Source organism: Saccostrea echinata, unplaced genomic scaffold (assembly GCF_033153115.1).
Source record: "Saccostrea echinata isolate AGI-Se365-2 ecotype Australia unplaced genomic scaffold, CSIRO_AGI_Sech_v1 ptg000001l, whole genome shotgun sequence".
Taxonomy (NCBI): Eukaryota; Metazoa; Mollusca; class Bivalvia; order Ostreida; family Ostreidae; genus Saccostrea; species Saccostrea echinata.
This window is the reverse complement of record NW_026889750.1, coordinates 4,807,915-4,831,166: the sequence shown is the minus strand read 5'-3', so window position 1 is coordinate 4,831,166 and position 23,252 is coordinate 4,807,915. Positions and strand designations below refer to the sequence as shown.

The 23,252-nt window shown below is 32.4% G+C and overlaps 3 protein-coding genes across 3 annotated transcripts in view; all 3 read left to right on the top strand.

The window, feature by feature from the left end:
- Positions 1–3,089: 3,089 nt before the first annotated feature.
- On the top strand, positions 3,090–8,566 carry LOC133181390 (protein FAM221A-like). The gene is made up of 8 exons (XM_061315934.1): positions 3,090–3,252; positions 4,472–4,550; positions 4,836–4,930; positions 5,042–5,232; positions 6,945–7,157; positions 7,601–7,711; positions 8,042–8,154; positions 8,309–8,566. Exons 1-8 carry the CDS (start codon positions 3,176–3,178, stop codon positions 8,441–8,443), a joined length of 1,014 nt encoding a protein of 337 aa, XP_061171918.1. The 5' UTR covers positions 3,090–3,175; the 3' UTR covers positions 8,444–8,566.
- A 3,247-nt stretch (positions 8,567–11,813) lies between these two features.
- Positions 11,814–14,200, top strand: LOC133181283 (uncharacterized). Its single transcript, XM_061315842.1, has 4 exons — positions 11,814–11,923; positions 12,392–12,488; positions 13,371–13,560; positions 13,700–14,200. The coding sequence occupies exons 1-4, from the start codon at positions 11,841–11,843 to the stop codon at positions 13,744–13,746; spliced, it is 417 nt and encodes a 138-aa protein (XP_061171826.1). The 5' UTR covers positions 11,814–11,840; the 3' UTR covers positions 13,747–14,200.
- Positions 14,201–21,903: 7,703 nt separating this feature from the next.
- Positions 21,904–23,252, top strand: part of LOC133183807 (uncharacterized) — a 59,118-nt gene continuing 57,769 nt past the window's right edge. Inside the window, exon 1 of the mRNA XM_061318720.1 lies at positions 21,904–22,291. Within this exon, the coding sequence (XP_061174704.1) occupies positions 22,256–22,291 (36 nt within the window). The 5' untranslated portion in view covers positions 21,904–22,255. The remainder of the gene's footprint in view (positions 22,292–23,252) is intronic.

Sequence of the window (23,252 nt, the reverse complement as noted above, 5' to 3'; positions counted from 1 at the left end):
TGGTACAATTAGTGTCCCATGGTTCAGAAGTGGAAACAGGATGGTACTATAATTTGGTCATGTTTTGAAAGTGCATTACATCTTTGAAATTTTTCTTCATTACTCACTGACATTTAACGAGAAAATTGTTTGCAAGATTATAATGAGCAGATACATGTAGTTCTCTACAAATATTAAAACTTCATATCAACCGGATCAAAGGGCAGAATTTAGTTCTATATTGAAATTTATTATAAATGTACCTTATCTTCTTTACTCCTCAACTTCTAGCAGATATGTTGCATGAATATAACAATGACTATAAAGCCCCGTAAAAAAAAATAGAATTCCAGTTCCAGATGAGGCCAAAGTGGTTATAGCCTTTGTAACTTATCCTACTCGGGTGACCATCATGGCCCACAGGTCTCTTGTTTTAGTTAAGTAGCAGAATTTAGTTTCACAACTTAAGACAATGTTTCAAATGCTTGTTTCAGAGATTTATACTCTATAAAAGCCCTGTAGATATACACTGAATATTTTAATAACGTTGTCAAGATAATAATGTGTGTGCATGGACTTTTGAGAATGTACACTGCTCGTTATCTTCACATTTCATGTGTTATTTATAAAATAAATCTATATGTTCATTTTGTTGTTTTTTTTATTTGATTCCGTCATTTTAACTTCAAGTAAAATTGTACATGTACAGGGTGAATTCAAAGATAGTGATCATTAAATTGAATTTTTTAAAAAAAATTCAACTAACCATATTTTTCACTTATATCATCATACTGTACATGCATTCTAATTAAAATTCCTGAAGTGGCAATAGAATAGACAATTGCATTAAAAAAAAGTTTCAGAATTTTTATTAGTAAAACTTTAATTGAAAAAAGGAAATGTTTCTACATCCTAAAAGACGTTCTTAAATATTGACGTTTTGATTGTTATTTACATTATTTTTTTTATTCTGGTTTGAACAGTTTTAATATGAAAGAAATATGAAACAACAACTTCCCCCAAAATTACTTTTTTGTCGATTTAAGTCAATTCTTTAAATCTAAGCCAAAAAAAAGAATTTTGATTTACAAGTTTTCTTACAAAAGATACTAGTTTTTGAAGTGATCCTATTTTGCCTTATTTTGTTGTACTCCTGACATCTGATATGTATTTTATTAAACAATGTTTTAAAGTTTGTAAATCGATTCATCGTTTTGGTATTTTAACCATTTACGGCAATTTTTCCATATTTTCTGGACTTCAACTTACGGACTTCAACTTTGCTTGCGTAATAAACATTGTATATTTTAAAAAAATATATTTGGTGACAAAAACTATTCTGTGAATTGACTGTAAAATGTCCAAACAATATCTGTAATTTGTTGACAGACATAATTTGTACCACAAATAGTATCAAACATTTCCTGCAATTTATTTTTTTTAGTAAGGATAGATGAAGTTCATTGATAATTATAAAACAGTTTTGTTGCACTCCTGACTACAGTAAAATTTAAAATTTAAACCATAGTACACAAAAATTCATAAAGTGTTGGCTACATCAAATGAACTTGTGCAATACATGTATTTATAGTCATCACTTCATGGTTAGAACTCTTAAAAGTATTTAATCTTAGCTTTCTTCTTTTAATTATTCTCTATTTATGTAAAAAATACTAGCTAAAATATATTTCAAAGATAAAAGTATATTTTATAGTATATTTTCCTTCACGGGACACACACTGTAAGCAATTGAGGTCAACCAGAAACATTCTACTCTTGGAGTTTTTCTTTACATTTATTCATACAGCAATAATTCTACCATTTTTGTTGCACTCCAGACTAAGAGCATGCGAGTCTCTAAAGTAGACTTGTGAAGCATAAATTATATCAGTTTCACTGAAGTTGAGGTAGAATTACTTGAATTTTATAACAATTTTTCAGTGTGTGTAAGGGTGTATGTATGTGTGTGTTCATAAAAAAAAAATTCAAAGAAAAAATAAAAACACATCTGGATTGATAAAATTGAGGAAAAAAAGAGACAGATTTTATTAATAAAACTGTCAATAATTTAGTACTAAACTATTCAAATAGTTCACTATTGATTGAAGAATATTCATTAATATGGATAGAAGTTTTTCATCATATACATGTAACTTGGATCTTTAAAAAATGCATTGCATTCCTAACCATAGAAATATAGATCTGAAACGTGGACAATTAATTGTAATTGGTAGATCTATTTGGTAAAAATATTATTTGTGTCTTTATTTTCCACAACAGAAATCAGAGAATCATATAATGATAAAAGTTTTTCCATGCTGGGGAGCAAAACATCAAATGTTGCACTCCAGACATAATTGGGTATGCACAGATACTTGACTCTCATTAATGCTACCTGTGATTTATGTAACATTTTAAAGTTTTAAATGGTATATCAGTTATTGTTTTACACTTCGAAAATTCTTTTTTGAATTATTTGTCATAAAGATTTTAAAAATCAGTGTTTTTGGCAACACTACATTTTTTTCTGTTGCACTCCTGGCATGGAACATTTTTTTCAGCATCAGCCAAGACTACAAGCTGGTCAAAGAAAAGTTGCTACAGACTACATTTAAAGGTCAATACTTTGAATATTTTCTGGAAAGTCTTTATTTCCAACATAAACCATTATTATTTATTTCACAGATCTCCAAATAATATTGAATTTTCAAAATGTCACAAAAAGGTGTTGCACTCCTGAATTTTTTAGCATCATTTTTGGGCATAACTTTTTGTGACTTGAGATATCAATGAGATATTTGACAGGTATTTAGACAATATCAAAAGACATTTGCTGAGTTATAGAAATTTATTCTGATTGCCTGTATTTTTAATGCAGGTTGATAAATATGTGTCTGGTCATTTTTTTTTAATTCATCCTACAGTTACACAATGAATAATGATTTATCATCATTCAATTAATATATGCACGTGCACTTAATTTTACAAACTATATTTGCTGTGAATTTCATATTTTTAATTTATTAAAGTCAAAGTACGTTGGGATTTAAACATTATGCAAGAAACACAACAAGAGGAAAACGCCTAAATGTATCACACTCCAATTTAAACTAACGCCCACAGTGAAAATCGATAAGAAAAGTATTATCCGTCGTTAATGAAAACAACTTTAATGGCGGACGAGTAGAAGATACAAATGGCGGAACAGCAATTTAAACTCAAGTTTGATGGGGCAAATGCGAAAGCAGTAGACGAGTATTTAGAGTACTCAAGGTAGGTTTTATCTTTTTTATCAAAATTACTTTGATTATCTCCATCTTAGACAAGTCAGCCGATTGTGTATGGTGTTCTCTCACAAGAGAGATAACTCCAATACAGTCGTAATTTTTACAAAATTGTAACTGAATACCCATACCGAATATTTTTTTTATACACATCGGGAAAAGAAGGGGGAATATCCTTAACTTCAATTAATTAATCATTTTATCAATATATATCAACATATTTCCTGGAATTATTTTTATTCTATATCTTTAATGTGCATTTGTCATATTTTCTTTTCTACACTTTCAAACTAATGTCTTATTAAATTAATTATTGCATTCCGAAAGCTTTCGTCATATATATATATATCTAAGGCATATTTAAGGCATGAAATTCATTAAACTTAGTTTCAAAACATCAGCATAAACATGTTTTCATGCACTAGATTGACTCCGGCATTTAAACCTATTAATCAAGTTTATATCCGCTTCAATCCTTAGAGCATGGCATTGATTTATTTAAAAAAAAAAAAAAAAGAAGAAAAGTGTTTTACGATACTTGCATAGAGTAATGAAGTTTTCCACAAACGTGTCTATTAAAATTTGGACCACATTCAAAACTGACATCAGATCTATTAGATGGAAATGTTTGGCAAGTAGAGATTACAAGATTCACAGCTACAGAGAAATCTTACAAAATTTTAACATTGATTGTAAAATCTTAAACAGCGCTTAAATTTGTACACTTACTTCAATATAGATTTATGATTTTGTTGAAACAAATATGTGTTTCTTTGGTAACCTACATAATCATGACAGTAGAAAGGCACTATATTAGGCAGTAGGATATTATGGGGTGCATCTGGAGACCCCTTTTCCTTTATTTATTGCCTCATAATACTGTATGCGAAATGAACTTTTAGAATAAAAAAAAGGTAAAGCACTCATATCCCCTTTCAACTCTTATGTACCATAACAACCTATCAAAAACAAGCAATATATATATATATATATATATATATATATATATATATATATATATATATATATATATATATATATATATATATATATATATATATTCTTACTTACTTTGGTCTCATATCAATTTCTCACCCCATACCCCCACCCACCCCTTCAACGAGTGGTACTCTTCTATCCACTCCGAATTTAGTACATGTACATGTATATAGACTTTTTAAGTCAGTTTCTCTTTTTCCGGTTTTTAGGATTGTGGGTGATGACGATGGAGGAGAACTGTTCACACCGCAGCAGTATGAGGAATATAAGAAAAAAGTCCTACCGATGGTACATAAAAAAAATCATTTAGTCATTTTTTTTCCTACTTGGTTATCAAGTTTTTTTGTGTAAAAACTCACTGCAATTTAGCATTTTGTCTGTTGAGTTCACAAATAGTCTTTAGTACAATTTTTTTCGGGCTTCATTACTAATTTCTGGGTGAAAGCTAGCTTCTTGATCTTTTTTTTTAAATTTAAATGTATAGTATCATTCAAATGAAGTGAGAATCAATAAAATATCGTACAATACCCAGAGAACATTGCCTATATCCATGAGCTATATATCTGTCATCAGAGAATGAAGAACCGTCTTTATACCTGTTGGACCGGACCCACAGGAATGGACTGTAAACTGGTTGGACCCGAAACACCCTGCTTCTGCAAACATAGGTGCGATCAAATTTCCGTCGTGAAAATTTTTATCAACTGTACTGCAATACCTCTGTAATGTACATCAACACCAGCTCAACCTTAAAAAAACATTCAAACCATTTTCTGCAGGTACAAGCAACACAAAACTGACTTTGAGGTTATACCTACAGAAAGACCAATTCTTCTCCCGTGTCGCCAGAAGGGGTGCAAGTGTGTCTCTTACAATTACATCCCCATGAACGGGGGTCAACCCATCAGATGCACGTGCAAACACACATCAGAGGAACATTTCGAGTTCGAACCCTTCCTCTGCAAGCGCAGTAAGACATGCACAAACGATTCTTCAAATTTTCAAAATATTCTATCCATATACGATGCCTTTTTCCTTAAAGATTTATTTTTAAAAATTGGAAAGACAACCAACAAGTTTTTTTCTCCTTTAAAAGGTTTGCATATATGTTTCTCGATCTGTTTATATATTTTCGATGACGAACCAACTTGTTTTTCTAGCACAGACGGGAGGTTTGTATCCGTAGTGTGTGATTTTCAAGTTGCCTTTAGTTACGATTTTTTTCAGTTTCACATTTAACACTAAAGGACAAGGAGTTCGATCTTGTGTTTACCATTAACCTAACTGATCTGGATTTCTTTCACTCCCTAATAATTCCACCTTTGTTTTGTTTGCTTTTATCAGCTCACTTGAGAGCACTTTAGCTTGAGTTTTTGCTCATTATCTGTAGTGTTGGTTCCTCTCTCGAAATGGGGAAAGAAATAGATGAAAATGTTGAAGTCAGTTATGATTTTTTATGATCTTTTGACCACAAATATCAAAATACATAATTATGTTTATGTATGAAATCATATGGCTCCAGGGTAAGGAATCGAAGAGATTCGAAAAGAAATAGAAGCGTTTAAAAATTTATGTTTTCAAAATCAGATACATGTATAGTAAAATATATTCAAAATTCTCCTTTTTAGGCTGTTCAAGAACAGCTTTGAATTTTCATATGTATGGGGATCCTCATAACTGTGAATCAGTATCCACATATTTATGATCAGGAACATGGCGTCATTTTTGAAAGGGGTGGCCAAAGAAAAAAATCAACATAGTCAGTACCTGGATAAAAAAAAATTGGCAAGCAAAAAAAAAAAAAATTAAAATTGTACAAATTCTATTTCGGGGGGGGGGGGGGGATGGGGCGTTAGTTCCAACTTCTTTCAGTACCAAATTTCACATTACCCTTATTTGACTATATTTGACTATACAGCAACAAACAGTGGATGGGGGGACTAGCCTTTCAATAAACATTTTCAAAAGTAAAAAGTTGTGTTTTGAAAAAAGGGGACAGCCCCCCCCCCCCCATCTGTTGCCACATGTCTGATGATGTGGATTCAGGTTTTCCTATTAAAAGCTATCAAGAATAGTAAATAAATATCCTTATTTTTACATTGAAAATGTATAGGTACTAGTATTTCAATTAATAATTATTAAAGTATTTCAACAGGCTCAATAACTCAATTGGACATAAAGTCTTAGGGTAAGACACTGGTTGAATTCTCAGTAGATACTTCTTTACTTAATCATGGAATTCAGAAATATATATATTCCGGAAATAATGTACATTATACATATAGCAATCATGTTCATATTTATTTTTCATGCATCAGTCCTTTTGTGGATTTAATATATTTTTTCCCGTTAGATATACCGTAGATGGCACTTTAAAGTTCTAAGTACATGCACATGCATACATGTACATGTAATTATAGCAATGCAAACGCGGTAAATCGGTCAAAATGACAGTAAATTGATGAAAAATGGGCAATAAATTTGTCAGCAACAAATTCTCGGATAAAAAATATTTTGCATTTAGAATTTTGTCAATACATTAATGAATAGACGAACTGATTTCCCTCTGTATTAGTTTTCTCCATTATATTTTGAATTTCTTCAATTTTGATACTCGTTTCCATTTTGATTTTTATCTATTTATTTATTTATTAACATCTCTCCATTTTTATTTATCATTAGGAGGTTGCACGAAATGTGCTGGCTTTAAGAGTTCCTTTACCTGTGGGTGTATGGCTCCCGTAAAGGACCATAAAATGATTGTAGAGACGGCCGAGGAGAGGGAGGCGCGAGGTCACCCCCTGGGCGAGTCAACACCCTATGCTGCCATGGGAGGGATAACAGGGTTTTCCTCATTGGCTGACGGATACCAACGGTTAGATCCCAGTGGGAAGGGTACGGTAGTTGCCGATATGTACAAAATATTGAATAAATTCTTTATTTAATACATGCGTAAACATTAGCTTTATCTCTTTATCGGCAGCGATACAGAAGCCATCTTTTACTATTAATAATAAGTACATGTATTGTACTCTTCGGTGTATAAGTCTAAAATTCGGATGTAGCAATTTTCAGAGGATTCAGCTAGGAAGAGAACATATATCCAATGGAGGGGAAATTTGACTTCAGAAAAAAGCGACCTTTTTGACCATGATATTTTATTAACATTCTTTTTCGTCAAAATTTATTTTCAGTTTTGTTTATTAAAGTGTTTCTAAATTTGCAAGCACTTCAAATACTAGATATACCCCCGCCCCAATTGAATCCGCTCGTGGAATGCAATGTTACAAATCTACTTTGAAGAAATATTTCAATCTTTTTATATTTGCTTTGCAAAGGTGCACCAAACAAAGGTTTCTTGGAGCAGTCGATAACATCTAATGACAACCCATTTTTGCGGTCCAATGTCCAGGCCATTAAAGCTCATCAAATGAAAAAAGAAGGCAAAGGTAAGACTATGGCAAGTCAAATGTGCCATATAAAACGTTAGAAAAACTTTCATTGCGACAAAATAACTGTAAACATGAAACATTTTGTAATACTAGTAGTAGGACGATTCCACTGATGCATGTAGGTTGGTCTTGCGATTATTGCTACAAAGAATGAGATTATATAAGCCTTAGAAAACTCTTGGATTATTTTCCCCGACTATTTCAAGGATAACGTGAGCTGATACGAAATTTTATATAAATGTATTACAAGTGTAAAAAAAAAAATAATAAAATAAAAATCTGTAACCTTTTTCTTTATTCCTTAACATTGCTGGACTTTTCTGACAGGTTTAACAAACCCAGATGACGAAATGTTTGATGACATCACGGAGCGTGTTTCTCAGATGAGACGACCAGGAGAAGACGACATGGCGTACTATGAAAGACGTTACAACGAAAGGGTAAGACACACATGTTACTAGGGACACGAAACAGGAATGCAGACGATTATGAAGTTTATATTAATATTAGAGAGAGAGAAAGAGAGTGAGTGAGTGAGTGAGAAATCAAATTTAGCAATGATTCTTTTTGTACTGTACATTGCATTTCTTTCAGCAACAACTTGTCCCAAGCAACAGCAATACACAAGGGTTGGACCACAATTCCCTCCGTCCCGGAAGTCGAAGAGCCATCGAGGATAAGCCTGGATCTGGACGCAGACCAGCGTCAAGACCGACATCAAAGAAGTGAAAATAGACACATCACAAACAATTAATAAATGTAATATCTGAGTGCACATACTATACTTATGTGTAATTATGATATACTTGTGTTAGTGTTATGTCAAGGAAGAATATACTCTTTTTAACACTGTTCTCTACTTGGAATGGGTTTATTTTGTATGTTGTATCCATGCAATATTATTACAGGTAATAGATAACAACTTTATGCCCAAGTTTGGATTAACATCCTAACCAAAAGATAATTGGCGATATCTTTAATTAATATCTTAAGATATCATCAATTCGATCATTGCTCTCGTCAAATGGATAGATGTGCGCATATTGATGCTCTCATATTGATGAATCAAGGAGAGCAATAATTGATTTGATGCGCGCATCAAATTCAAATGATCAGAGCAATCACGTGGTGGTATTGTTGCTCCAAAAAATATTTCAGACCTCGGATTAAATAATTTGTTGATCTCTTTACTTTAAGTGAAGACCCATGTATACTTAATTAAACATGTATTTTACAATGATTTGTTAGAGAAATTAGCTAGTACATAAATTATTCTAAAGAGAGCAACAATTAAAATTAAAGAGATCATGTGCATATATCAATTCAATTTCAATTCATATGTCGAATAGAAGATATCCCTAATTAGATAGTTGCTCTCTCTCTAAATGAATTACTATGTGTTTTGATTGAGTTAATAATATCATTAATTCGATTGAGGAGAACAGTAATTATTGCACGCATTTACTGAATCGATGCGCATAATCATTCAATTGAAGAGAGCGGTATTCCAGTTTTTGCTCGCATTCATTAAATTAAGTATTGCCCTCTTGAAATTGAATTAAAATGCGCATCAATTTAATTGTTGATATCATTAATTCGTTTTGAAGAGAGCAATAATTCAATTATTGCGCGAATCTCTCCAGGAAATGAATTTATGATTTCAACGATTGAATAAATGCAATAATTCATATTTGAAGATACATGTATCATTTTAAAATTATTTGAGGAGTTCTGTTATTGAATAGGTGCGCAAATCAGATGAATTAGTCCACACATGCACACTTTATAAATGGAACATGTATTAAGTGCATACATGTAAAATGATATACATTTATGAATGGTTTTAAGTACAGAAACTTCCATCCTGAAAACAAAAGCCATGTATATTATTTTCAACATGAAAGAGAGAAGAAACGGGGTGGGAAGATTCTTACTTGCTCAGGACACTAATTAGGAGTGGAATATATTTGATTTCCAGTTAGTGAGGGAGTCAAAGTATTTTAACATTTCGAAAAAAGCATACTTAGTCTATTATGTTGATTTGTTATGTGATATATGATTTGAATCCAATGCCCGTTAATTCTTTTGACTAATCATTTATTATGAGAGATTTTTTTATAAGGACATACGCAACGTAGTTTGAACTTTATTGCCTTTTTCCATGGTTTTGAAAAGTTCCTATACTTGAAGGAACTGTGTGCTATATTTTTATGTCTATATATGGTGTTGTTCACTTCTTCTAAAATAAGTTTGGATTTTTTAAAAAAATCTATAGAATATATGTTTTGTAATTTTAATATATTTTCTTCGAATCAATCAAGAATTTTCAGCAATTGATATATCTTTTTTTTAAACCCATGGTAATGTATGCTGATTTTTTGTCTATGAACATCTGATGGCACTATAATCTTATATTAAGAATATCTTGAAAAATCATCAGTAGGTAAGGTACGTTGCGTATGCCCTTAAAAAGAAATTATCAATGACAATGACGATTCTTTATTCTCATAAACAGTGTAGAAAAAATATTACAGCAAAGAAATATTTACAATAATGCACCTGAGAAAAGAAATATGAAGAAAAAAAACAGTAACAAAATTATAATTATATACCAAATCGGTAAAGAGTGTGAGTGTGTGTTTGGGGGGGGGGGGGGGTAGTTGTATTTTCTAATATAATTTTACATGATAAACATCATATTTTCTTGGCCAATATTTCATCGGATATTGGATATCATAATTCAACATAATGAAATTCAGAGTAACAAGTAAACCTACTGTTTATGACACAAGTTACACAATACAACAATTCATCTTCAAGATACTGAATATAATTTGCCAATAATTTTCAATGAAAATTGCGCTTCATGTAGTAAAAACATATTTAGTTTATAGCAGCAAAGATATATTTGATGTTCTTAACTGATTCTTTTAGCCAGTTTGGGAATATTCTTATAACAAAACTTATCCTGAATATAAATCTTGTATTATCTGGTGACGGATTTAAGGGGGTACGGGTGTATGCCAACTTTATACATTAGGGTCAACTTAAATATAATGTTTGTTTGCCCTCTCCCGACCCAGGATGAATAAATTGGGTCGGCAGGTAGGTGGAAAAAAAATTTCCAGAAAATTTCAACATCAATGCTGAATTTGCAAAATATATTTTAGCCAGTCGGTCGGGAGCGAGCAAACAAACAATTTTTTAAAGATGTCCAAGCCAAGTATATAATAACATAGTATCTTTAATACATTTATATCTACAGAACAGTTAAACATTCATGCAGTTAAATGTCTTTGTATGAAAACAAACTTTTATCTAACTTTTTAAAATAATTAAATATGAATCAGCAATTTCTTTGGATATTTGTTTCATTTATTAAAGTCAAATTGAAGCAAATCATTTCAGGCAAATATTCTGCAATATTTAATGAGTTGTGTTCTAAGATGATACTAAGTTTGTCTATTTCATGTATTTTCTTCTTTAAATTTAATTAAAAAAAGGCTGTGGGGAGCTTATTATGGCTCCTCCTTGCACTGATCTGGATCTGCCCATGCATAACTAAGAGCTTGCCGCAAATTCCTTGTACGATAAAACATACATGCACGGCTGGTATTTCTGTTGGTTCTTCTGTTAACGTATATGAACAAGAAAGATTCTCTCTCTCTCTCTCTCTCTCTCTCTCTCTCTCTCTCTCTCTCATATAAATTTCCTTTATGAAACTATAGTTAATTGGATTTAAAAAATATTTACGATTGTACTCTATTTGTTTACTTATAATTTGGTTATGGTTTAGTGAAAAACATAAACTTGAACAATTAAATAGTTTTAAAGATTAATCGTTTAAATAATTACAGATTATTATAGAGTTTATACCGGCAATACATACATTTATTTATGATGGGCCAACATATATTAAAATGCAATAATTTACCTTAACCATCCCTGGTAAAAAAAAAAATTAAAACATCTCAAATAAGTGGTATTTCTTTGCATTTTACCAACAAAATCCAAATTTCGTTTCCTTATATGTCGTTCTTAAAAATAAGTTCAAAGCAATGTTACGCATGCGCCATATTGTCTTGACAACAACTAAGTTGAGTTGGCGGCATTTGTCAAATTCAAGATGAATAAGAAGCAGTATATCACTCTGATTTTGTTGATTCTCACCATCATTGTCTTTTTCAACCACCAGGAGTATTTCTATTGGTAAGATTTATCTTGTTTAGAGAATCTAGTGCACTGACAATGATTCTTATGGGGGAAATATTTGACACATTTCGAGCAGCTCCCACTTACTTTCCATATGGTGTAAAATATTGTTTATAAAAGCCTTTGATGTAATGAAATATTAATTAGAGACCCTTAAACCTAAGGGTGTCAGTGGCAGATCAAGGAATCTTGAAAAGGGGGGGGGAGGACCAGTTTGGGGTCGGGTAGGGGCCCACGGCCACAAAAAAAAATTGGTTTATTAAATTTTATGTATATTTTGGACACAAAAGGAGGGGGGGGCTCTAAATCCGCCAGTGGGTGTAAAGGTAATCATTCAAAGGAGAGGAACAGTATGGATATTTCAATCTTTGCCACTCGTCTGTCTCTTTTTGTAATTTTTTTTTCAATACTGATAAACTAGGCTACCTTATGTCATTATTTATTCTATCAAATATTTCTGCACAGCAAAGAACCAGAACTATCATACTGGGATGAGGTGAAAATATATCTGAATTTTATGAAGAGACCAGATCCCTGTCCTGGAAATGAGGAAGTGACCAAGGTAAAGTGTCCAAAATCCAAACAATTTTATTGTATTGTTCAAAGCTTCTTCTTTTTTGAGAAAAAAAAAAGAAACTAATGCTCATATTGCATTTTTGTATAAAAGAAATAAAAATTTACTCACCTAGGCTCAGCTTGAGGTTTAAGTGAACATTTTGTTGATCAGTGTTGAATGTTTTGAAGCATATACAGACATCAATGAATTGGTGGTCATGTGAAGGGATACTCTATGAGTAGAGTATGAACACACAGGAAAGAAATAATTGTCTACATGTGTCTGCCTGATAGGCAATGGTTAGGTACATGTAGGGTACTAGCAGGGGTTCAAATTATAATTAGAAATATAAGAGAAATTTTCAAGGCTGTTCAAATCTTTGGTGGGGCTTTATTGAGGAGTAAAATCTAAGAAGGATAATGCAAGGAAAATCTTGCAATTTTTCCTCCAATGAAATTGAAGTCTTTCTCATATAATGCAGAGTTAAGTTTGTTAGGTTCTAGTCCCATGGATCGAGGTAGTAATGTTGATGAAATAAATTTTATAAACAGAAACATGGCTATACACTGCATTTTGACAAATAAGGGCATGTATCTGATCATGTCTGAATAAAGTACTCGTCTTAGTTTTGACACCTGAAAGGGTATCAAAAAAGGGGGAAGCATTCTGACCCTTGGCCCTATCGTTTATACCTTATATGCTTGCATATATTCTAACAATGTTGAGTTAAAAACATATAAAATAATAAGCTATACACTACCTATCATAAATGATAGGTTTGGAATTGTAAATTTACTGAGCTTTATGCAAGAAAGTTTTTTCTGTGTTTCTCAGAATGAATATATAGCATTTGTTCATTAAACCAGCTATTAAGTATTTCTTTAACAGATGGCATTGGAGTTGTCCGGATATGTGGCAGTACTTGTAGCCTTACATCTGCTGTTTAGATACATGTTTCTACGAATTGAAAATAGGCTGAAGGAATGGTTGATGAAGAACTGGATGATTGTTTGGGGAGTGATCTTTATACTAATGTACATTTGGGCTGCTCTCCTCTGCACTGGAAACTCCATACTTAGTATGTAAAATACAGTTAAACTTTTTGTTAAGGTACATACAATTCCTTTTCCTAATTTTGAAATGTGTTTATAAAGACTAGCAGTCAATACTGGTTTTATTACTGAACTTCTTAAATCAAATCTTATGTGTAATTTTAGGATTTCTAAATCCTTGGAACAAAGAATATCAACAAAGACAGGTGTAGTCCTAAACTTCTTTGACCACTCATCCTACAAGTGGTTTTATGATCCTGACCCAACACATGGAGTAAAGAAACAACACCGGCATACAGGAAATGCCTACTTAAAAAGTGTCAAGTTTGTTGGCTTTAGCTCACAATATTTCTTATTCTGCATGGGCTTTTTGGAAATTTAAACAATTTCAATTTCTTTGCATTTGAAGACCTTTGCATACACGGTACTTGAAACATGTTACCCGAAATAATTGAAGCGTAAATCAGGTACACGATCAAGAATTTATCGTTTTTGTTACATTTATAGCCTTTTCTTTTTTACCAATATCCATTTGTGAATTTTATATACATTTTTTTAATCAATATTTTTAAGGAACCAATTTAGGGTTTTATTTGTGGAATTATTTTTTCTGAATCATGAAACAAAAATTTTAAGATTTTTGTTATATTCAGTATAAGTGTATTTTCTTTTATACCAACATCTATTTGTTTTTATTTTATATTTACAATCTTTTTATAGATACATATTTATTAAAGGAAGCAATATACTTTTGCTTTCCCTAATAAATGTTTTATTGGCAGACTTTTTTCTAAACTGTGATAAAATTGTGCTCATTTATTATGTGTACCAGAAGGAGAAACTATCAATGTTTGTTAAAATTTATTTTTCTGTGATTGTATACAATGAATGAAATTTGAAGCAAATGACTATGGGTGTTGTAATTTCTAGAGAGAATATTTTGAGTTTACAATATGACAATCACTCACTTTAGTTACAGATAAGTCTTGGTAGGTATCTTTTGGGAGGAAAAATTTATGTATAAGTACAGCCTTAAGCAAACATACCATAAAGGGGCATGGGTACTTGCTTCTGTTTAAATGTAAATCCTATACCAAGGTATTGTTTTTCATTTTATTTTTTTTTTCAAATAGCAGCAAAGGCTAGTGTAAAAGAGCTGTAAATATAGGATGAATTTTGTTTGAAAGAAGATACGTCATAAATGCCTAGCCCAATCCTTCCCAATCCAACTGAAAAGTAACTTTGACAAAAATATAACTCTTTAGTTAGGGCTCTGACATACCCTTGATCGTTATACCAATATTGATAAAGAATATGTTTCAAAATAGACTTCATAGTCTCGGAAATGGGGGGGGGGGGGGGGGGGCTTCTGTTAACTTTATGTCAGCAGTTGGCAAAATGTAAGATATTGAAAATAGAAGTTTGTCTCAATCCCTGGATAATTTGAGGTAAGTACCCTAAAACAAATAGTAATACTGTGTGCTATTCTCCCGTAAAGTCTCCACAGGGTCTCCTATTCATTTTGAATTAAAAAAAAGATCAGGAGTACAAGAGTGTTAAAACACTGAGGCTACCATAAAAAACTATCAATATCAGGCCCGTAGGAAGCAATTTCAGTTTGGGGGGCACAGCCGTACATTTTCAGTTGAGGGGGCACAATCAACCCAAAAATTCCTTGACAAGCAAAAAAAAAAAAGAAAGTTCATCAGACGTTTTTATTGAGGGGGCACAAGCATATAGTAGCTATGTTTTCTATAGTAATCTATATATCGGCAAAATTATTTGGGGGGTGGGGTGGTGGTGCACGCCCCCCCCCCCCCGGTTTCTACGGCCATGAATATTATAGTTTGAAAATCAATTGAGGTAAATGCAAAGAACTTGAAAGGACACACACACACCTACAAATATAAAATCAGGTACAGCAAAACATTTTTCCTGCACTTACATTGATTTTCTACATAAAGTTCTTCTATAACAGGAGAGGAGAAAATGTATGGCTGAACCGGGAATCGAAAACGGGACCCCTGTATCACTAGACAGGTGCTCTACCTACTATCCATGGTCCAAATCACCAAATCATTACATCCCCGCTCCTTAAATTGTCTTCGCCCTCAAAGACACAACCCAAGTTCTTCTTTGCCCCTGACAGGCCTTTTTCCTGCAATGCCAGGGGTGGACAACGACACCAAATTATGGAGCAGGAAAGGAGAAAATATATGGCTTGATCAGAAATCGAACCCAGGACCTCAGCATCACTAGTCATGATCAGGTGCACTACCTACTGGGCGTACATAGGCCGATACCTATGGTCCATAGCATTACATCCCTCTCTTCTTAAATTGTTTTCGCCCTCGAAGACAAAACCCAAGTTTTTTTTAAATTAAAACATGCGTAACAAAATTTGGTGGAGAGTCGGTAAATATAATTTTACAATGCAATATAATTTTTGGAAAGTTTTAGAAATATGATGAAGTTTTGTTTCTGTAATGATTCTCTCGCAACATTTTCAATACTCTATTTCTAAATTTTACAAATTTTCTTAATTAGATATATATTGAAAGAAATTTAAAAAAAAAAACAAAAAAAAACAGCAATTTAACTCTTGCATGTGAGAGGTAAAAAAAAATGTTTGCGATACATCTCTTTAAGGCAGCACCTTTGATGCCCTGTATAATTTGCATTTATGTCATTTGGTCTAGAGCTGTAAAAATGTGGCATTTCCTTTCTTTAGTTTTTTTTTTAAAATAAAAAATGTATATTTATTTGATTATTCCTAACAATGTATGGTCAAACTTAAAATAAACTCGTAAATGTAAACATCCATTATGCTAATATGCCACCCCCCCCCCCCCCCCCTTCTTCAAAAATAAGCTTGTCACGAGTGAAGATTCGTCCTAAAACCCAAATATTTTCCAAAATCAAATTTTTCATTCACACCAGGTGCCGTTGACTTTAGACCCTCCATGGTTGCTACCTACGTAAGAAATCATATGTGCTTCAGGATTCTGCGAAATTCTTTCAAAGCACTAATCCTCTTACAGTTTTGGTCCAATTCAGTAAGACTTGGTCATTAATATACTAAGAAACACCATTCTTTTTATTTGTTTTTGATTTCAACAAATGTGTAAATGCCATGATTACTAAATATAGAAATTTCTTCGAAAATTGTAAGAGGATTAGTGCTTCTTCTGTGAAGAATTTCACAGAAATTTCTATTTTCTAGAAACCATGGCAACATTGTTTGTCAAAATCAAAAACGGATAAAAAGAATTATGTATCCAGTACAGTGAACTTGTATACCAAATCTTGCTTAAAATGGATAAAAACTGTAGGGGGAGTAGCATTTTGAAAGAAATTCAAAGAAATTTCAATTTTCGGTAACATCGTTTGTTGAAATCTAAAACCAGCATATAGAAATGTTTCTTGGTATAGGGTACTTGTGTACCAAGTCTTACTGAAATTGGACAAACTGTAGGAGGAATTATAGCATTTTGAAAGAATTTCAAGATTTTTAGCTTTAGTCACCATAGCAACATCATTTGTCGACTTCAGAATTGTGTATCTTAGTATATAGTACTTGTGTACGAAGTAACGTTAAAATTGGGCCATTACTGTAGGAGTAGTAGCGTTTTGAGAAATTGCATGTTTACAGACAAACGGATGATGGACACCTTACTATTTCATAAATTCTCTGACCAGTTGAGCTAAAAACTAAGACCAAATTCATCATAAAAGTTAAAAGTTCATTTAATCTCATGACTCCTTCAATTTGGTGTACAACTCCTTCCCAATATAATTCATACATCTGTGACCTTGAAGATCATGACTCAAGTTTTACACAGTAGACCTTCCAGTCAGCGGGTTATGCAGTAGCAAAGAGAAGCCCATATACGATTTGCAACAGTGTTCTCACAACTCCTATACTAATGACTTTTGACCTTTAAAATATCATCTTTCAATGGTCAGTCTTTTAGGTCATGAGCACCCCATGCTAGTTCAAATTCATTCAAACAAGCAAATTCAAAGAATTGTGCCCCCCCCCTTTCGTGTCTTAGTGGTTGGGATGCAATTACATGTATTTATGACATATTGTAACTGTCTTGTTTATTTGTCCTTCAAACTTCTTGATCAAGGTCATGAAGTCAAAAATGATTATCCTTTCTAAAAGGTGTTGTCGTAGGCAATTTACATTTGTAATATGAAAGCCCTACCTTCTCTCATTCAAAAGATGTTACCAATGTAAAAAAATGGAAAAAGGTTGTAGGTTAAACTTAGAGGTTGAGATCAAGAGGGTCATTGCACATTCAGAAAGGTTTTGAAACAGGTAATGTCAAATATAAATGTCCTGTCTTCTGCCTTTCAAAAGTTATCAGCAATGTTAAAATTATTGAAAATTGGGTCAAACTTCAAGGTCAAGGTCAGGGGTTAAAAGTCATAGTGCAATTGGAAAGGTCTTCTTACAGATAATGTGACACTTGAAGGTCAAGGTCACAGGGTCTAATATCAAAGCTCATTCAGAAACCTTGTCACAGGTGATGCACTTGAATGCCCTTTCTTCTAACATTCAAAAGTTATCACCAATGTTAAAATTATTGAAAATCAGATAAAACTTCAAGGTGAAGGTCACAGGGTCATAAATCATAGCATGTTCGGAAAAGTTGCCACAGGTAATGCACATGTCAAATATGAATGCCCCATCTTCTCTCATTCAAAAGTTATAACCAATGTTAAAATTTTAGGATATTAGGTCAAACCCCAAGGTCAAGGTAAGGGGTCAAAAATCATGATACATTTTGAAAGGTCTTGTCATATGTAATGTACATGTAAAATGTGAAAGCCTTATATCATTTCAATCAAATTCAAAAGTTATGACCAAGGTAAAAGTAATGTTAAAATTTTTGTAAACTAGGTCAAATGTCAAGGTCAAGAGGTAAATTTTTTTTTAGTATACTTGGAAAGGTCTTATCACAGGTAATGTACACATGAAATATGAAAGTCCTATCTTTCCTCATTCAAAAGTTATGACCAACGTTAACGTTAAAGTTTTTGTGGCAGACAACTGAGACAGACATACAGATGGACTGACTGAGAGATGAATGAGATTCAATGTCCTCTCACTTTTGGGAAAGCAGGGGGCAATAAAGGATTTCAGACACAATTTGTGATAGGCTGAAAACCATGGCAAAATTGTCTACTTCCATGTTTATTGTATTAAAATAAAAAGGACATGGATGTATTTTGAATGTGCCTTTAATGAATATTTACTTCTGAAAAATGTTGTAACACATACATAACAGATGCCCAAAATTGACACATTCTTAAATTATAACTAGTAAGAAGTCCAATAGAGTGTGGTAGTTTTACATCTTTAGCTTTGTACGCCTCCAGTGTCTCCTCTTGGCATTGTACCTGAAATGAGATTTAAACAGAGTATATATTAAAACTGAGTTTTTTAATCAACTCTTATTTTTTCAAACTATATGATTGTTGTACTAAGCTATTAATTCTAGAAAAATGTTAATATTCCAAATACACATATCAAACACGAATTCACAAACTGATTGCCTGTGCCCAATTTTTATAAAAAATATAAGTAAACATAGTATGAAGATCCTAGTATTTTTCATATTGCTATTTACTTAAATATAATATACTCAAAAAAATGTAGACTTCATAATCAGTTTAGCTATTTATGTTTGTTCTAATGATTTATCACTAGTTTGTGCAGATCTATAATCAGAGACTGCATAGCCGGTAATTAATATGATGAATAGTAAAACAGAGCCTGAGTAATTTAGCCCTTTAGAATATATTATAGCCTGGCAATCAAATGAAGAATTGCCAGTTGGTTAACAGCATATGGTATCTATATAATCCATAGTTCGGCAGACACAGTTAAGGCCAACTTCATTTTCAATTAGTGACACCAGCTATTAATGGAAGTTAAGATTTGGTGGAAAAGGAATTCAGTTCATACTTCATAGCATTATCAATGCTGTGAAATTAAAAGTTTTGAAACAATGGGTAATGAGAATTATCATATTTAAACCCATTCATTGCAACACACAAACCAGTTGGTATGTCCAATTTCTATGTCTAATTAAAGTGGGGATGGTGTTACACATCTCACATTTTTATATTTAGTTTAGGTTTTTTTTTAATTCTAGGGCTTTATATGCAACTTATTGATAAAATTTCAGGTGCCTGTGAACCACTAAGCAGTAAAAATACTTGTTTGAAAGGGTCATATTGCATGTTCATATAAAATCACTGATTCTCTATCATTTAAAACAGATAGAATTATCAAAAACTTGGCATGTAAAAAACGTGTTTCTCATTAATACAGTGTACCCCCTGGGTAAACCACCGATGACCAGCAACACATTTTATCATGAGCTGGTGTCAACACAGGTTAGCTGATTGAGCCTGAAAAATCTGATAGACTCAGGCAGCTTCAACATGGCATCTTTTGAGATAGTAGTGTCAAAAGTAGTTTACGATGTGAAGCTTTTGATCAAAGTATGCTGGTGATATGAACATTATTGTTTAACGGTAGTACTTTTTTATGCAAGGTTATGTTTTACGATAGAAATACATTTCCATTATTGTATATATAAGGCCAGGTTGCTTGATTTGAAGTGCTTAGCCAAATTTACCATGCTTAATTAGGCTCAACCGAATTTATCAGAATCAAGTATGCTAACGAATCATATTTATGACAACAATATAATTTACCAGTCTCCAGAAAAAACACGCTAAAATATACTGTACCGTAGGTACTTCAATATATATGAGATCATGTGAGCGATCAAAATAAAAGTAAGTTTTGGGCCTTTTGACTCCAAAATTGAATTCTACAGATAAAAGTTTAGTTTAAAACATCGTTTTTAAACGTTAAAACTTCTTTTTAAATGAAGTTTTAAACCTTGTTTTTAAATGAAGTTTTAAACCTCGTTCTCAAACAACATTCTATAAATGCTGCTATCTATTCAGTGAAAACCTGACAAAATAATTGTCAACGAAACGTGTGGCACATGGTTAGTGCCATTTCATGTTATTTTTAATGTAAACCATGTAAAAAATGTTGTTGAAGCTGTAAGATCTTGCAAAAAATACAAATGCAACTGAATTTATTCAATAGAACAAGACACTAACCCTGATCTCTCGGGTGGTATGTGAGGACACCCAAATCTCCAGGGCAGATGCTAGACTAACCCTAATCAGTCAAATAGTGTGCACCGACTAACCCTAATCTCTCAGATGGATGCGAGACTAACCCTATGATCAGTCAAATATTTGTTCAGGGACTAAAAAAAATCTCTGAAGTGGGTCAAAACTAACCCTAATCAGTCAAGTATTGTGCAAGGCTAACCCTTAATAGTTATGTGACGTAAATCTTACATCATAGTGAAATGTGCTTGCGATCTTATGGATTCTGGGGACTGGTCAAGTCCACCGAATTATTGCAACAATTAACATAGTATCATTCACTCAGAGGGGGTTCTTAACCATATTGCACTCTCTGTAATATACACATAAAGCAATATGGATAAAATAAAGCTTCTTTGATTCCCTATTATTACTATTTTTCAATACATAAACATATATTGTTTTCTGTAATGCTGTATGCCATACCATAATATGAAACGTACCTGATAGTGTTTCCAGTTTTCATTCGAACCCATTGGGGCACTGGGCGATTTTGCTTTTGTTTCTTAGCTAACCGCATCTTAGTTCTGTAACTTTTATGGGCACCCTGCAACATGTTTCATTATTTCAATAAACATTTTTCGAGGAAATTCGAACATCACATAAACAATGAATTAAATCGTCTTTCTTCTCGTCATCCATGAGCAATCGCATAAAATCAATACTTAAATGACATTTTTATTTAATTTCCATTTGTTTTAATCATGCTTTTTTCATAAATATACAGATAAACATCAATGTTTTCATCTCATACCATGTTGGACTCCTTTCAAGTATGGCGTCCAACCGGAAAAGAAAGTATGTGCGATAGGTGCGCACTTGTTTACCATCAAAATTTAAGAAGTGAATCATTCAAAAATTTAGATTCGTTTATCATTCATACACAAGCAATAGAAGAAATTTGTTGTCAATAATTAAATGTATCGTGATCAACAACAGTTTAATTTACTGCGGGTTTCTGCATGACAACGTCGTCTGCAGCGGAGCAATTATTTAGTTATTTATATAACACATTCCATGACTCTTTGTATGAAAATAAATCATACATATGTAATTATGTATTTTCAATCAAAAATTTTTCCGAAGAAAGGCAATTTTCAATGATCAAGATTGACCTTACTGATGTTTTTACCGGTTTACTTTCTTGCGCAAGGTGGCGTCTTTCGATGTAAATAGTCATTGGTCCAAAATAAAGCACGTTAGCGCTTGATATTGAACAATCGAAATAGCATTTAGCGGGGATTTAAATCGAGAAGTATTAAAAATCGCACTATGTATTATTTCAACTGATTAAGAATTTCAATGTAAGGAAGGGATAATCAGAAATGTGTCTGCGACAAACATTTTTCGATACTAATGATCTTAGGAAAAGCTCAGTTTAGTGAGTTTAATCAGAATGGCAGTTTTAATTAGAACCCGTTTAGTATTTTCTTCGGACTTCCATTGACTAAGATATGTGTAACTGTTTGTGGGATCGTTCAGCTTGTAAGAAACTATGCCAATAGATTTACCATGTGGAATTCTGACAGTGAATTTCAGTTTGATCTGGTAAGTCAGAATTTCAGGGACTGTCCATGTCCATACTTCATTCATTGTTTTAAAACATTTTTAAAGTATAAGATAATTATAATATGATTAGAGCAGATGTTCACACAGAAAGTGTGTGTACATGTTCTTTCATTTATTCATGATGTGTACTGAAAACACCAACTAAAATCATGAACTGACAAAATCAGAAAACACACATTATAACTATGATTAAGCCCTATAACCTAAAATGTCCCACTATAATCTGATAATATTAAGGTGCTAGATTCTCCAAAACAAAATGCATGCTGAGATAAAAAAAAAATTAAAAGTCAAGTCTAGAGCAAATATTTCCTCAGACATTTCTTAAACCACCATAACAGCTCTTGAAAGCTATGCCATTGATTCACTATTGACTATTTAATCTATATACTGGTAAATGCTAGTGTTATCTCGTACAAGAGGCAAAGCAATTCAGATATGCTGTAGATAATGGTTCAAAAGGTCTTAATTTTGTTACATTGTACAGATGTTTTGTGTACTTTCAAGTGGAATATTTCAACATATGTATTCACATATAGATTTACATGCATTTTTAATTAACAAACATGGTAAATCAAGAATTTGTGGATATTCATTCTTTATCTAATATAAATGATGACATATTTCATGACAATTTATTATCTATCCTAACCTTCTGTCTTCACATTGAATTCTGATGTCATTTTGAAAGTAACACAAGGAAACTTTAATGTATTTTAAAGGTGTTGGGCAAATAATTTTTATTGTCCCACAACTACTTCATAAATAGTTGAGCTAGTTCACGTTTCTAAGTAACCGTCTTACACAATGTAATGATGTATATACCATCGATATCAATAAATGGATGCCCGGAGAGAGAGAGAGAGAGAATGAGAGAAAGAAAGAAGGATGCTAATGATTGAACTAAAAGATAATTATAAATCTGATACTAATGTGTGAA